Source organism: Trachypithecus francoisi, unplaced genomic scaffold (assembly GCF_009764315.1).
Source record: "Trachypithecus francoisi isolate TF-2019V2 unplaced genomic scaffold, Tfra_2.0 Lachesis_group17, whole genome shotgun sequence".
Lineage (NCBI taxonomy): Eukaryota > Metazoa > Chordata > Mammalia > Primates > Cercopithecidae > Trachypithecus > Trachypithecus francoisi.
Genome location: NW_022681462.1, coordinates 41,447,649 through 41,463,740, shown reverse-complemented (window position 1 = coordinate 41,463,740; position 16,092 = coordinate 41,447,649). Strand labels below are relative to the sequence as shown.

General features: G+C 36.2%; 1 protein-coding gene across 3 annotated transcripts in view; it reads left to right on the top strand.

Annotated features, from left to right (window-relative positions):
* Window positions 1–16,092, top strand: part of ZC3H6 (zinc finger CCCH-type containing 6) — a 60,748-nt gene that overhangs the window by 29,202 nt on the left and 15,454 nt on the right. For all 3 annotated transcript variants that reach the window (XM_033175449.1, XM_033175450.1, XM_033175451.1), the window contains 4 exons: window positions 6,348–6,621; window positions 8,228–8,361; window positions 13,450–13,566; window positions 14,211–14,322. In XM_033175449.1, the coding sequence (XP_033031340.1) occupies window positions 6,348–6,621; window positions 8,228–8,361; window positions 13,450–13,566; window positions 14,211–14,322 (637 nt within the window). The remainder of the gene's footprint in view (window positions 1–6,347; window positions 6,622–8,227; window positions 8,362–13,449; window positions 13,567–14,210; window positions 14,323–16,092) is intronic.

Sequence of the window (16,092 nt, the reverse complement as noted above, 5' to 3'; positions counted from 1 at the left end):
CGGTCATGCCTCTGTGCACAGGAACCCCTGGTGTCTCCCTTTGTCCAAATTTCCTCTTACTGTAGGAACACCAGTCAAACTGGATTAGAGCCCACTTTAACAGCCTAATTCTGATTTAGTCACCTTTTTAAAGGCCCTGTCTCCAAATATACAGTATTTTGTGCTAGGCAAGTAATGATGCTTTCAGAGTCACTAGGAAGTATTCAGATCAGTGTGTACTTATCTGAAAAGCCCCAGAGTTTCTGAGTTCTCGTTTTGGCCAGTCTGTCACTGTTCTGGTCTACAGCAGCACTATTCTTTTTCCTAATTTGGTGTTCCTAATCTCTTGTGAGTTTAGAAACCGAAAGACTATTTTTGTTAGTTATTTCTATTGTCTGATTCACTGTTGCCGCCTTTATAGTTCAGATTGCTAAGTGACCATTAAATAAATGAGGTTTTAGGCCGGGCGCGGTGGCTCAAGCCTGTAATCCCAGCACTTTGGGAGGCCAAGGCGGGCGGATCACAACGTCAGGAGATCGAGACCATCCTGGCTAACATGGTGAAACCCCGTCTCTACTAAAAAATACAAAAAACTAGCCGGGCGAGGTGGCGGGCGCCTGTAGTCCCAGCTACTCGGGAGGCTGAGGCAGGAGAATGGTGTGAACCCGGGAGGCGGAGCTTGCAGTGAGCTGAGATCTGGCCAGTGCACTCCAGCTTGGATGACAGAGCGAGACTCCGTCTCAAAAAATAAAAAATAAAAAATAAATGCGGTTTTATTAAAATATCTTCTCAAAATTTGAAAAGAATTATATATTAGTTAATAATTTTATCTAGTTAGGTAAATATCAAAATGTTTGTAAGGTCAATATGTCCAGTGATTTTAGAGTCAGTGGTTGTTGCTATTTCTCAGAACATTTTATAACTATTCATTAAAAAATATTTTTACCACAAATGACAAAACTTTTAATTCAGCAACACTGATATGTAGTTAGACTTATTCTTTAGAAATATTCAGAAGTCATTTGGAGACTCTTACAATGAATGAAAAGATGCTCAGGATGGGCATTATTATTTCAGGTAAGAAGACATTTGAAAATATCAAGTAATGAGACAGGTTCTGGATTCATAAATTATCACTGAAAGTATCCCCAAATAGGAAGTTCCAAATATTTAAAATAGTGGCAGCATTATTATAATAAGTACATAGCCTTCTATGTGGCCACTGTGGGAGGCAAGATCAATTTGTATGTATAAACAATAGTGCAGTTGTTTGAGGTATCTCACATTTTTTAAACATTATGCAGTTATTTATTGTTAATAAATATGTATTGTTAATATTACACTATTATATATCCCTATAGATATCCTGCTATTATTTTTGCTTCAAAAAATCAGTTAAAGAAATTAAGATAAAGGATGGTCTTTTATATTTATCTACATTTCATTTCCAGTGTTTTTCACTTTTTTATAGATCTGAGTTTTAATATGATACCATTTTCTTTTAGCTAGATGTGCTACATCATTTAGCCTTTGTTTAGCATATCTTATTGCGCAGGTTTGCTATCAGTAAATTCTCTCAGCTTTTATTTATTGGGCCATTGTGTTTATTTTATCCTCATGTTTTATAACTTTTCATTTTGTCATAATTTCAGGCTTACAAAAAAGTTGCAAGAATGGTGCAGAGAGGCCGGGCACGGTGGCTCAAGCCTGTAATCCCAGCACTTTGGGAGGCCGAGGCGGGCGGATCACAAGGTCAGGAGATCGAGACCATCCTGGCTAACACGGTGAAACCCCGTCTCTACTAAAAAAAAGTACAAAAAACTAGTCGGGCGAGGTGGCGGGCGCCTGTAGTCCCAGCTACTTGGGAGGCTGAGGCAGGAGAATGGCGTGAACCCGGGAGACGGAGATTGCAGTGAGCTGAGATCCGGCCACTGCACTCCAGCTTGGGCGACAGAGCGAGACTCCGTCTCAAAAAAAAAAAAAAAAAAAAAAAGGAATGGTGCAGAGAACTCCTGTATATCTTTCATACAGATTTCCCAGTTAACATTTTACCACATACACTTTACCTAATCTTTCTTCTTTAGTCTTCTCTTCCCTTCTGAGAGATCTAATTTGCCTTTATTTATTTGTTTGTTTGTTTGTTTGTTTATTAGAGACAGGGTCTTGCTCTGCCACCCAGGCTAGAGTGTAATTTGCCTTTAAACCCATCTATTAAGTATTTTTCATATATAGAAATATGATTCTTTTAAAATCTTCTAGGTCATTTTTATAGTTTCAAGTTTGCTACCAAAATGCTTATATTGTCGTGTCTTTTTCTTGAAAATAGCAGACTTCAGATATAAATTTCTATATCTGAAGTCTGTATTTTTTTTTTGAGACAGAGTCTCACTTTGTTGCCTAGGCTGGAATGTAGTGGCATGATCTTGGCTCACTGCAACCTCTGCTTCTCGAGTTCAAGCGATTCTTTTGCCTCAGCTTCCCAAGTAACTGGGACTACAGGCATATGCCACCACACCCAGCTAAATTTTGTAGTTTTAGTAGAGACGGGGTTTCACCATGTTGGCCAGGTTGGTCTCGAACTCCTGACCTCAAGTGATCTGCCCACCTCTGCCTCCCAAAGTGCTGGGATTATAGGTGTGAGCCACCGTGCGCGGCCTGAAGTCTGTATTTCTATTGCCTGTTATTTTTTGCTGGTTCTCTTTCATGTGATCCCACCTCTTCATAAGCCTATTTTTGTTTTCAGTTTTGTCTATTCTGTTCTAAGCATTTTGTAGAAATAACTTGAGGCCTCGGGTGATGTTCTTTTCCTTCAGAAAGGATTTTTACTTACTTCTGCCAGATTTCTGGTGACCCTTACAAACTTTATTCCAGTTTCAGGATTTGAGACTTCTGAGCCACTCAGATTCCTGAAGGCTGGGCTGCGGTCTCTGATTCACATTTTGCAATCCCTTTATAATTGAGGATGGGGAAGCTGAGGCAAAAGAATCGCTTGAACTGGAGAAGCAGAGGTTGCAGTGAGCCAAGATCATGCCACTGCATTCCAGTCTGGGCAACAAAGTAAGACTCTGTCTCAAAAAAAAAAAAAAATACAGACTTCAGATATAGAAATTTATATTATAAATTTATATTTATATCTGAAGTCTGCTATTTTCAAGAAAAAGACACGACAATATGAGCATTTTGGTAGCAAACTTGAAACTATAAAAAATACTTTTCTATCTTTTCTACTTTTTTTAAGAGAGACAGCTAGTCTGAATTACCCAATCTGCTATTTACAAGAAGAGAAAGTTGAATACCATTTCTTCCATATATATATTTTGGAGTTGACTCACTGAGAATTAAGATTATATCCTAACTATATCTAAAAATCCATTTTTGTTAGATAACAAGTATCTGCTATATAACTTCTAAAATTATGGGGCAAAATTAGAATATACTGTCAACACCTAGCAGTTAAATTAGAGAACTTAATATAGCTTCCTTTTTTCTCATCTTTCTTCAGGGCCTCCTTTTCCTTTATTTGTTTCCAGTGATTGCTGTGGGGCCCATTTTTGTTTTACGGAAACCAAATCTATCCCTACAGACATTCTAGCAGTTTATATAGCCTAATAATCAGTTGGCAGAGTGATTAGAAAAGATATCTATTTTTGTGGGATTTATTGTCTTTTTCATTTATCTTCTCTTGGTTGGACTTGAAAAAATACTTGCTAGACCCTTGCCTGTGAGTGCATTTTGTTCATCCCAATGATGAATGTATGAACTGCTCTAGAAAAGTGGGGCTGCTCTGTAACCCTTTTTTCATTTCATGCTTCCTGGAAAGCTCATACCACATGGTGTGAATTTGAATGTGAAGGACCTTAGCAGTCGACACTAGAAGTCTTTAACCACAGAAGGAGCCATGGGATGGAATGTGCATTCTTAGGGGACTTTAAGACTATTTACAGTTGGGAAACTAGGGAGGAGGTAAATGAAAATTTAGGGATAATTCTACTTAAGGTAGGAACACAGAGATTATTATGATAAAGCTATGCAAATCAGAGAACTGAATTAATATTAAGAATTTAAAACTTCTGTGAGAAGTATCTAATCTCCAGAGAAAAATTTATACTCATCTATTAACAGAGTAATCTTTAATCATAAAGTGTTGAAATATATCAAGTATTAATATAGTCACAGTTTTAATAAAAAGAAATGTAACCATCATTTAACTAGTTAATTTAATCTTCAACTTAATCTAAGCAATTATTTTTTGTTTTGCTTAGTTTTCATAATGGCTTTTAAAAAATGTCAGAAACACTGTGTTTTGGCTACAATCATAAATTCCCTTCTGAACTTCTGAAGTGCTAGACTCAGAATGGAGTTTATAAACTTTAAAAAGTACTACTTAAAACAAATCAAAAATATGATACAATGTTTTTAAAATTTAAAATTGATGAGTGAATTGGTTTTCTTGATTGTGCATTTTTTCTCTATTTTATAATTAGAAAGATTTAATACTTCATTGCGTTTCATTAAATACATAGTCTCGTATTGGTATTTTGCCAGAGTAATATTTTATTTTGTTTGTTTGTTTGTTTGTTTGTTTATTTTGAGACAGGGTCTCACTGTGTCGCCCAGGCTGGAGTGCAGTGGTGCAATCTTGGCTCACTGCAACCTCCTTTCACCTCCTGGGTTCAAGCAATTCTGCCACCTCAAACTCCCAAGTAGCTGAGACTACAGGCGTATGCTACCACATTCAGCTCATTTTTGTATTTTTTGGTAGAGACGGGATTTCACCATGTTGGCCAGGCTCTTTTCGAACTCCTGACTTCAGGTGATCCGCCTGCCTCGGCCTCCCAAAGTGCTGGGATTACAGGCGTGAGCCACCGTGCCTGGCCAGAGTAGTATTTTAATATCACATTTAAAATGCACTAAGCTGGCTGGATGCAGTGGTTCACACTTGTAATCCCAGCACTTTGGGAGGCTGAGGCGGGCAGATCACGAGGTCAGGAGTTTGAGACCAGCCTGGCCAACATGGTGAAACCCCATCTCTATTAAAAATACAAAAATTAGCTAGAATAGTGGTGTGCGCCTGTAGTCCCAGCTACTTGGGAGGCTGAGGCAGGAGAACTGCTTGAACCCAGGAGGCAGAGGTTGCAGTGAGCCAAGATCGTGCCGTTGCACTCCAGCCTGGGCAACAGAGTGAGACTCTGTCTCAAAATAAATAAATAAGGCCGGGCGCGGTGGCTCAAGCCTGTAATCCCAGCACTTTGGGAGGCCGAGACGGGCGGATCACGAGGTCAGGAGATCGAGACCATCCTGGCTAACACGGTGAAACCCCGTCTCTACTAAAAAATACAAAAAAATTAGCCGGGCGAGGTGGCGGGCGCCTGTAGTCCCAGCTACTCGGGAGGCTGAGGCAGGAGAATGGCGTGAACCCGGGAGGCGGAGCTTGCAGTGAGCTGAGATCCGGCCACTGCACTCCAGCCTGGGCAGCAGAGCCAGATTCCGTCTCAAAAAAAAAAAAAATAAATAAATAAATAAATAAATAAATAAAATAAAATGAACTAAGCTAAAGATGAGTTATTTGGTTTGGATTTTTCTAGATCCTTAAGTTGTAATTATGTGCAATTTTTTCTCGCTTTATTATAAAATATTGACAGAGGATACAATAGAGCTAATAAAAATATTTCAGTGAATAGACAGACCTGAATACTGTCATTTAATAAACTTCTAGTACTAAAGTGTATTCTTTGTTTTCACATGCTTTAGTAAGGAAACAATAAAAGTAATAATATTTGTTGTAATAAACAGTTTCTAAAAATAAATAAATAAGTTTCTAATGAGCAGCTTATTCACTAGATGTTTTTCACTATTAGGGAAAGCTCTGTTTTTTCTATTAGACCCTTGATACAGACATTTTCTTTTTATAAAATTTTCCACACATACAGTTTTTTATTAAATATAATGTAATTTGAGAATTTTCCAGTGTTAGGAGAAATAGTATGTTTTACCACATTCCCCCACCCCAAGCTATTTAACTGTCTTTTCCCTGTTTTCAAAAAGGCTTTTTCATTTTTTGGAGGAAAAATTTATAGTATGATGGTGTGTATTTTTACTTTTTCCTGTGTGTAAGATACTGAGACATAGAACATAGAAAACAAAGGCTAAAGCATAAAGATTACAATATTTAATTATCTCAGGGTAACATTTAGGCTTTTGAACTTAGTGTTAAGTAGTATCGTAGATAAGTACTAATGAAGAGTCAGAACTAGTAACTATCTTTTCTCCTTTCTCCGAACTTGCTGGGGGGGAAGGATGTCCTGTGCTACTGTCAATTGCTATATATAATTGAAAAATCCTGATAATGATTGTCCATTTTCACTTAGCGTGGACATATATCAGGAAGCTACATGACATCAAAGAAGGGTCAACATAAAAAATTTAAAAGTAAAGAATATGATGAGTACAGCACCTACAGTGATGACAACTTCGGTAACTACAGTGATGACAACTTTGGTAATTACGGTCAGGAAACAGAGGAAGATTTTGCCAATCAGCTGAAACAATACAGGCAAGCTAAAGAAACCTCAAATATTGCTTTAGGGTCATCATTTTCTAAAGAATCAGGGAAAAAACAGAGAATGAAAGGAGTTCAGCAAGGTAAGTTTGAAATTACAGTCTGTCTTAGAATGTGAGAACCTTATTAAAACAGGCATCTGTGGAGTAAAAACTTAGAAACTTCTTATCCCCGCTCAAGATTAGCTTATTCTTATAGAACCTAAATTCGTTTTCTTTTAGTTTGTAGAACTTTAGAACAGAATCTACAAATATTTCAATCTGTATGATATATGAATATTTCAATTGGAAAGATATTCTAATGATTTACAAATACATAAAAATGCAATCCAACTTTCTTATATTTTTCCCCTTGCTTCTATATGATGTCAGTATACAGTTGTCTCTCTTGCTGTATGTATTGCTTTAAATTTAGAAAAGCTGGGAAGCTATTGTTTTATTAGGCTTTAAAATACAGCAGTCATTTTTGCTAAACAAATGTGCATGAACTATGAACATCCTTGAAAATTGGAGATAAAAACATAATCTAAAGACATTTCTGCACTGATCACCTTACATGGTCCCTGGAGAGACAAGACAAGTTGCCAGCTGTTGACAATAAGTGAAGAAACTATGGGTCATGTAAGGCTCAAATCAGCGTTAAGTATTGGCTAGTCAAAATACCTGCTTCAGGAAAAGTGGAGCAATATGAGACTGAAATGAAGTAGTGAGGAACCACACTCTATATAACTACCCTTTAATTATCTTTGCATACAGGAATCCATTATGAGTAAATTTGGTTATTTCTATGACTTTATTTTTTCTTGATTTCCTAGCAAAATTTCTTTGAAAAATGTGAATGTAGGCTTTAGCTGAAATAAAGGGAAAATAATTTTTCTACACATATGCTGTTGTACTGAGCAAGTTTGTTCCTGTAGTCTAGATGTTGTGGTATCAGGGATCATCCCACTTGGAGAATAAGGGTAATGCAAAGAAGTCTTGCTCATCCCTTCCCACCTGGGGCTTTTCTTTTCAAGCTCCTACCTGTTTGTCCTCTTAAAGAGCTGAGTATTGGCCAGGCCAAGGGCTCACACCTAAAGTCCCAGCTTCTCAGGAAGCTGCGGTGGGAGGATTGCTTGAGCCCAGGACTTCAAGGTTACAGTGAGCTGTGATCTCACCACTTTACTCCAGTCTGGCTGACAGAGTGAGACCCTGTCTCTAAAAAGAAAAACAATTTTTGTAATTTGGGTATCTTTTTGTATACTTTTAAATACCAAGTTTTTCAAAAACAAAAAAAGTATAATTTTTTCATGTGTATATATCTACTCAAAATTATCAGTGGATATTTGATTTGCTGCTAATTAACCACTGATACCTACAATGTCTTCCTTAAATAGGAATATAATATTTGATTCTCTTAAAAACAGAAAGGCTTGTTCATGATCTTATGCTAAGGAAAATTAAAAATAATAAAACGATTTTGCTTCTCTAGCCATGCATATCCTTGTTCCTTGCCTTCCTATGTTGTTAACATCCCTTAAGAAACAGTACCAAGGAGATAAGATATAAAGATTTAATTTTTTTCATTGAATCTAGAAGGAGAAAAAAATGCACTATTATAGACTATTAAAATGTGTTGTTCCTTATAAACTAATAAATTGGAAGGTATGCTGTTTTTCTCTTAAATTTAAGTACATTTTAACTTTTCTAGGTATTGAACAGAGAGTTAAAAGTTTTAATGTTGGCCGTGGACGTGGCTTGCCGAAGAAAATCAAACGAAAAGAACGTGGGGGAAGAACCAGTAAAGGGCCTAATGTTTTTTCAGTATCGGATGACTTTCAAGAGGTACTAAGAATTTATATATAAGGAAGGGAGGAGCTTTTTCATCTTTTAATTTATTTGGTGGCAAAGAAAGCATTGTGATTTTAATGATACTTTCCTAGTAAATGAAAAATTACCAGCTCAGATAAAATGAGTATCAGTCACCTCCAAAAAATAGTTGTTAATTAGTTGTGAAACTAGTATAGAAGTACAAATGTTGGTGACTTTGAAATAAAATTGTTATGTTTGAAGGAACCTCAAAATAAAATTGATAAGTTTAAAAGCAAAAATATATCCTCTGTTAGTCTTCTTTTGTGCTTTTCTTTCCTAGGAATCATCTTCCCCAGATGTAATTGGCAATAAAATGCTAATAGCTCAATATGTAGCGGGGACAAGAAGGGAGGCAGTGGTAAATTAACTTCCTTTTTAGAGTTGAAAGCATTGAAAGAGAAGAAAGGGGGATATAAATGGTTGGAAAGGTGAACTTATATGTTACATGTGGTAGATATTCAATAAATATATGTCAAATTGAGTTGAGCTCTGAACATGAACTTTAACCTTGTAGTGACTCCCTGGATTACAGTGGTCCAATTCCTGTATTCTACTGCTATTCTAGTAAGATTTGATTGAATTATAGAGGCAATAGTGGGTCATTAAAAGCTGCAGTTTTGGCCGGGCACAGTGGCTCACACCTGTAATCCCAGCACTTTGGTAGGCCAAGTTGGGCAGATCCTGAGGTCAGGAGTTCAAGACCAGCCTGGTCAACATGGAGAAACCCTGTCTCTACAAAAATACAAACATTTGTCGGATGTGGTGGTGCACGTCCGTAGTCCCAGCTACTTGGGAGGCTGAGGCAGAAGAGTCATTTGAACCCAGGGGGCCGAGCTTGCAGTGAGCCGAGATGGCTCCACTATACTCCAGCCTGGGCAACAGAGCAAGACTTCATCTCAAGAAAAAAAAAAAAACTGCAACTTTGAGTGAGAGCTGAGAGTGATAGCTATATACTATAATTCGAAAATACTTGGTTTTCAGATCTCTCAGTTTAAAGATAATGGGCAGAGATTGCTTAATATGCACTCCTTAGTATACTGTTTAGAGAGATGTTAACAGGTGTGACCTAAAAAAAGAAGTTCAGACCCAAATAAATTTGCAAAACACAGCACATGCCATCTGCTTTTAGAGATTCTCAGTTGACATTAATGTAGTAAAGCTTCTGAGCAGCTTAGCCAGAAAGAAGCTTATTTTGTTCAACCCATCGTTCACTCAACTACAAACAATTTTTTTTCCCTACACACCTACTAACATTCACTGAGCCACTCACTGTTCCATGGAACAGCAGTTTTGGAATTATTGTAGTTATTATTTTAGAATTTTGGGGTGACTAATAAACCTACCTGTCATCTTCTTAGACACTAGTAGACCTTTAGAATGTGCTGATTTCCCTAACCCAAACTAATACAAATGCTTTCTAAGAAAGCCTGCTCCTATATCCAGTTCTTACACCCTATACCTTTAAACAAAATTAGCTTCCAGGAAAGTGTGACTTTGAGCAAGTTTTACCTGTCTCTTTTTTTTTTTTTTTTTTTTTTTGAGACGGAGTCTTGCTCTGTCGCCCGGGCTGGAGTGCAGTGGCCGGATCTCAGCTCACTGCAAGCTCCGCCTCCCGGGTTTACGCCATTCTCCTGCCTCAGCCTCCCGAGTAGCTGGGACTACAGGCGCCAGCCACCTCGCCCGGCTAGCTTTTTGTATTTTTTTAGTAGAGACAGGGTTTCACCGTGTTAGCCAGGGTGGTCTCAAACTCCTGACCTCGTGATCCGCCCGTCTTGGCCTCCCAAAGTGCTGGGATTACAGGCTTGAGCCACCGCGCCCGGCCTTGCCTCAATTTGCTTAATCTGCAAAATGAGGGTATAGTATTAAGTTAACTCTAAGGGCTCCATGAAGCACAACATTTTAGATGTCTATAGATCTGGGCTATACCTGAAAGATAATTATGTAACAGAAATATCAAGATAAAAATACATTATCAATCATGTCAGTTTATTGGCTATCATGAGAGACAATTCTTAAGATTCCATAAACAACTGGGAGTGTGCCAGAGCCCAAGGAAGCAGTTCATTTTCAGGAATGGTCTGCAGTTGGCCCATCCAGAATAGCGTGAACATGCAGGCCACACCAGAGTGGCCAAGATAGATCCATCTCTAGGCCTTTCAGAGATTATGAGTCTCCAAAGCCAAATCAATTCAGGGGTGCCTTCAGATTCATCATAATTTTTTTTTGAAAAATCAAGAGTAGTCACAGAAGAAGCAAACTTTCACTGAATTTTAAAGGATTCTTCATTTTATTGGTCATAATACTCAAATTGTGTTAGTGTTTACTGTACCTACTACATTTTTTGTAATATTTTTTTCCTGGTAGATCCTTACATTTCCTCTACCTGATATATATTTTTTTATGCTCTTGTCTCTTGTATCAATATATCTTCTAAAGTAAGTAAGTTTTAAAATGACCGAGTACAGTAGGTAGCTTGTTTTTTTTTCTCCCTCCATCTCTCCCTCTTTCTCTCCTTTCTTGTATTGTTTTTTATTTGCAGTACTGTGTTGTAATGCAAAGAATATAGGAGTTGCAAGGCACAATTCCTGAGTTCTGTCAGTCTGCATAACTCGCCATATCTTCTAGGCACTTAATTTTGCCCTAAAAATTTATTTGTTAAAGTTGCTTTAGATTTTCTGTAGTACCTTTCCTATAGCTGTGGACACCGAGATACTTTCTACTCATTTAAGTGGAACTAAACTAAAAAACAAAACAAAACACTTCCCCACCACAATCCTCTGTTAAAACAATGAAACATTATTTGAAAGTAATATATACAGAAAGAGTAAGTTATTAATGAAACATAAGTACAACTTGTTGCATTTTTCAGGGTGTTGTATGTGTGTGTGTGTGAGATTACCTAATTTGTTTACTTTTTAATTTCAGAGTTGTATTCGTCAGGTTGGCTCGTTGATTTTTGCATAATTCAGTTCCTTTGGCTGTTTGTTTTATTTTATAACAGCCACGATTCTTCATACAGAATGCCTATGTGAGCTGGTCATTTATATCTGCTTATTCTAAATGAATCTGTAAACATAAAAATGTTTGTGAATCAAATTTATATAGATTTGAGACACTTTAAATGAGTCTATCAGAGTATATTATAAGCAATTTCATTGTGTTTTCCTGGGGTGAATTAGGTATATTTATATTTTAAAAACAAATCTCTAGGATTATCTGTTTACTTGGTATTGTTGTACCTTTTTCAGAATTCTTATAGTAAAATGTGATTTCAGCTGTGAGTGCTGGGGATCAGATTTCAATGTAGACATCTGTTGCCTCAATGTTTGCTGTGAGGCAATTTCTTGTTTTCAGTAGATTGAACTTTATGCTCTATCTTTTAGCAAATTAAGAGAAAAGGGAAAACAGAAATCAGAAGAGTAGATAGTCGTTGAACTCCTGTGATGTACAGGGCACAGTGCATACCAGGTGCTTGAAAAATATTGTTGTGTTTTTTTTTTTTTTTTGGCCGGATCTCAGCTCACTGCAAGCTCCACCTCCCGGGTTCACGCCATTCTCCTGCCTCAGCCTCCCCAGTAGCTGGGACTACAGGCGCCACCACCTCGCCAGGCTAATTGTTTGTATTTTTAGTAGAGACGGGGTTTCACTGTGTTAGCCAGGATGGTCTCGATCTCCTGACCTCGTGATCCACCCGTCTCGGCCTCCCAAAGTGCTGGGATTACAGGCTTGAGCCACCGCGCCCGACCAATATTGTTGTTTTTTAGAGTTGATGAATGTAACTCATTACATTTAGCATGGTTAAGCATCATACTCTGCCTTGTTACTCAATCTTACACGTAAAGCAGAAGTTGAATAGGGGACTCAGGAGAGGTAAGGAAAACAAGTAGGGCTATAAGATTTCTTTTCCTTTAATTTTCTTAAGTTTTTTTCTTAACTTTTTAAATTTAAAAGTTAAAGGTAATACACGCTCCCTGTTTGTTTGCCCTTTTTTTGCCCTAAAGAAAGTACAAAATAACCACACACATATACAATCTCTAATCCTGCCATCCAGAGACATATACACCGTAAAATATGGGGGTATATTCTTTTTGTCTTTTTTCCTTTGGCTTTATTTATTATTGTAGAATTAGGATCAATTTTTTACTTCAAAAATTATTGTAAACTTTTTGTTTGTTTGTTTTTTGTTTTGTTTTGTTTTGTTTTGAGACACTCTCGCTCTGTTGCCCAGGCAGGAATGCAGTGGCGTGATCTTGGCTCACTGCAGCCTCCACCTCCCAGGTTCAAGCGATTCTCATGCCTCAGCATCCCAAATAGCTGAGATTACAGAGGTTTGTGCCACCACGCCCAGCTAATATTTTGTATTTTTAGTAGAGACAGGGTTTCACTATGTTGTCCAGGCTGATCTCAAACTCGTGGCCTCAAATGATTCCAAAGTGCTGGGATTACAGGCATGAGCCACCATGTAAACATTTTTTATGATCCAAAGTTGTTGATTTTTTTAATGACTGCATAATATTCTGCCACCTAAATGTATCATAGTGTATTTGACTAGTCTCCTAGTTTTAGATGTGTAGAGTGTTTCTCGTTTTTCTGTTTGTTTTTACTATGTCAGTATTTCTGCAGTAATTTATTATATGAATAGATCTTTATGTGTCTCCCTGATAATTCTTTCAAAATAATCCCCAAAAGTACAAATTGTATGTCAAACAATATGGATATTTCAAAGTCTTTTATAACATACCTATCAATAATATTAGTGCATATTTTATTGTGCCTTTGCTCATATTGAGAATTGTGGATTTTCAAGCTTTTTATAATTTTATTTTAAAATATTCATCTTCATTAAAATAGAAAGAAATAGACTTTTTTTGGTAATCACTAGTAGCATAAGTAGATTACTAGACACATATCTCTCTCCAAATAAATGAATAGCATCAGAATGTTCAGTCTTGATCACTTTTTGTAGTCAATTTGTACTTTTTTCCAGATTAACTTAATTATACATTTTGATACCTATTAATGTTTCATATGTTGCATTCAAATGAAATTTTTTTCTTGCAGTATAGTAAACCAGGGAAAAAATGGAAGGTTATGACTCAGGAATTTATTAATCAGCACACAGTGGAACACAAAGGAAAACAAATCTGTAAATACTTCCTGGAAGGGAGATGTATTAAGGTAAATTTATAGAGGTATCATTAATCATTTTAACTTCCAAAATAATCTTTAAGATTAAAGTCTTTTGGGGGGTGGTTAATTTTTTTCTCTTCTCATGTAGTTGTAATAAAACTGGGTCTTTAAAATGTATCTTGCATGGAAATACCATACATTAGAGCTCATTTACGTTCTGGGACAATAACATAATTTGTTGAAATTATGTTTTAATTTTGTTTAAAAGACCATAATGCTACGTGCAAGTACTGTTCAAAGTACAACTAATATTAAATGATTTAATCCTACAGTGACCCTACAAAGTAGTTAATGTTATTATCCCCATTTTATTCATGGCACCAAGAGGTTAAGTAAGTTCCCATGGTAGCTCAGCTAGAAATGGTGAGTGCTGGTTGAACTCAGGCAGTATCCTGTGAGGTCTTGCTCACTGTGCTGCCTCAATGCATGTAGCTACATTCACTGTCTTGGGCAGGAATTCTAAGGGGTCATTTGAGTTATTATTTGTTCATTATTAAAGACTGAAGATAATGACCATAATTTTACCATGAGACACCATGTAGAAAATTCAGCTGTTGTTTCTTTGTTTCTCTTTGTTTCTTACCGTTTTTTTTCTTTTTCTTTTCTTTCTTTTTTTTTTTTTTTGTGAATAGGGAGATCAGTGTAAATTTGATCATGATGCAGAGTTGGAGAAAAGAAAAGAGATCTGCAAATTTTATTTACAAGGATATTGTACCAAAGGAGAGAATTGCATTTATATGCATAATATCCTTTATTTAAAATGTATGTTAAACAAAATGCTGAGGTTTTAAAGCATCCTTGAGGTTTTAAAAAATAATAAATACATCCTAGAAAGCCTAGTTTGGTTTTTAAATTTAAAACAACACATTACATAAAGCCAGTCTAGTCAAACTTTGTACTTCAAAAGAGCAAACGGACTTTTATTCCTTAGGGAAATGAAATAACTGCCCTTTGGAAAAAATTCTGTGAAGGGAAGTTACCTTAATATAATCAGCTTAAAGTATTTCAAGAGAATCTGCTTCCTGAAGGAGTAGTTGGCAAAATACTTATTTTATTCTATAATTATTTTACTCCATAATTATTTTACTTAAGTTCAGGAGTAATAAAATTATCATTGTGAAAATTATAAAAGTCTTATCAAATCTTACCACTCAATAATAGATGCTGTATTCTTCCCTGCTCTCCCTTGGGAAATATATACATGTAAATTGTATTCCTGCTCCTACCCAAATTGGAATTTCACTATATATAGTGTTCTGGTCCTTTAAAAAAATGTATTCTGCAATTTTTCCATGTTAATTTCCCCCCAAATATCTTATCAGGTTGCTCACTACCACTTATGACTAATAAAGCTTTCCCCCACGGAATTGAAACTATCATTGATAATATGTTTATATGTATGGATTTATTTTTTTGGAGTTCGTGTTTGGCTTCATGGATTTGCTCACCCTCTTGTCTGTGTTGCTTTGCTGTGATTATTTCTGCCACAACAGCACACTGTAATATTTGGTAGATTCTGATGTTTATTTTTCCAGATAAATTTTTAAATTCTGTTGTGTTTTAAAAATGTGAAAAAAAGAAAGTGAATAAAATGGAAAATGAAAAATGCCTGTTACCATAGATCAAAATGTCAAAAAATGGAACCATGCAATTACCGGAGGAATACATGATGAATTTCTTTATAACCCAGGAGAACAGAAAAATTTCCTTGTCTCAAAATCCAGAAGCAAAAAGGGAACAGATTGAAAGTTTGACTCCATGAAAAAGCTTGCATTTGCAAAACAAATACATGTAACATGAGCTAAATAAAAAGATAAATAATAAAGTGAGAAAGATTATGTGTAATTTATATCACTTATGAAGAGGTCATACCCTTAATATATGAGTTTCTAAACACTGAGAAGAAAAATGAGGCAAGAGATACAGATTCACAGAAAGAGAAATGCAAATGGTCCCAAAACATATAGAAAGATGTTCAGTCTTGTTCCTAATAAGGGGAATGTAATTTAAGCCACACTGAGATAACATTTGCAGCTGTGTCAGGTTTGCAAAATCAAAAAACCATGACAGCAAAGTTTGTTAGCAAGGATGTGAGAAAACCTTGTTACTGGCAGTGTCAAAATGGTGCATTCCTATAGAGAGCTTGGCAGTCTGGCAAAATTATATATGCATTTACCCTTTGACCCAGCAATCCCAAATTTTGCAAATTCTCCCCAATAGACCTGGGCAGTGATTACTGATGCCTGCTAAAATCATGAGGTGAAAGTTAATTAGGAACTTTACAATTGATGGATGAAGCTGACAACACCTGAAAGGACTGATCAGTCTTAACATTACTAAAAAGAAACAACCAGATATTAAATGCCTTTTGATATGATACAGTAGAGAGTATTTGAATACTATCTATGACCTGTATTAAAATTAACAAATGATACAAAAATAAAAGGGAAAGGGGAACTTCTAGAAATCAATAAAAGTAACTTGGGAGATATCTAGATACAATTTGTGGATCAT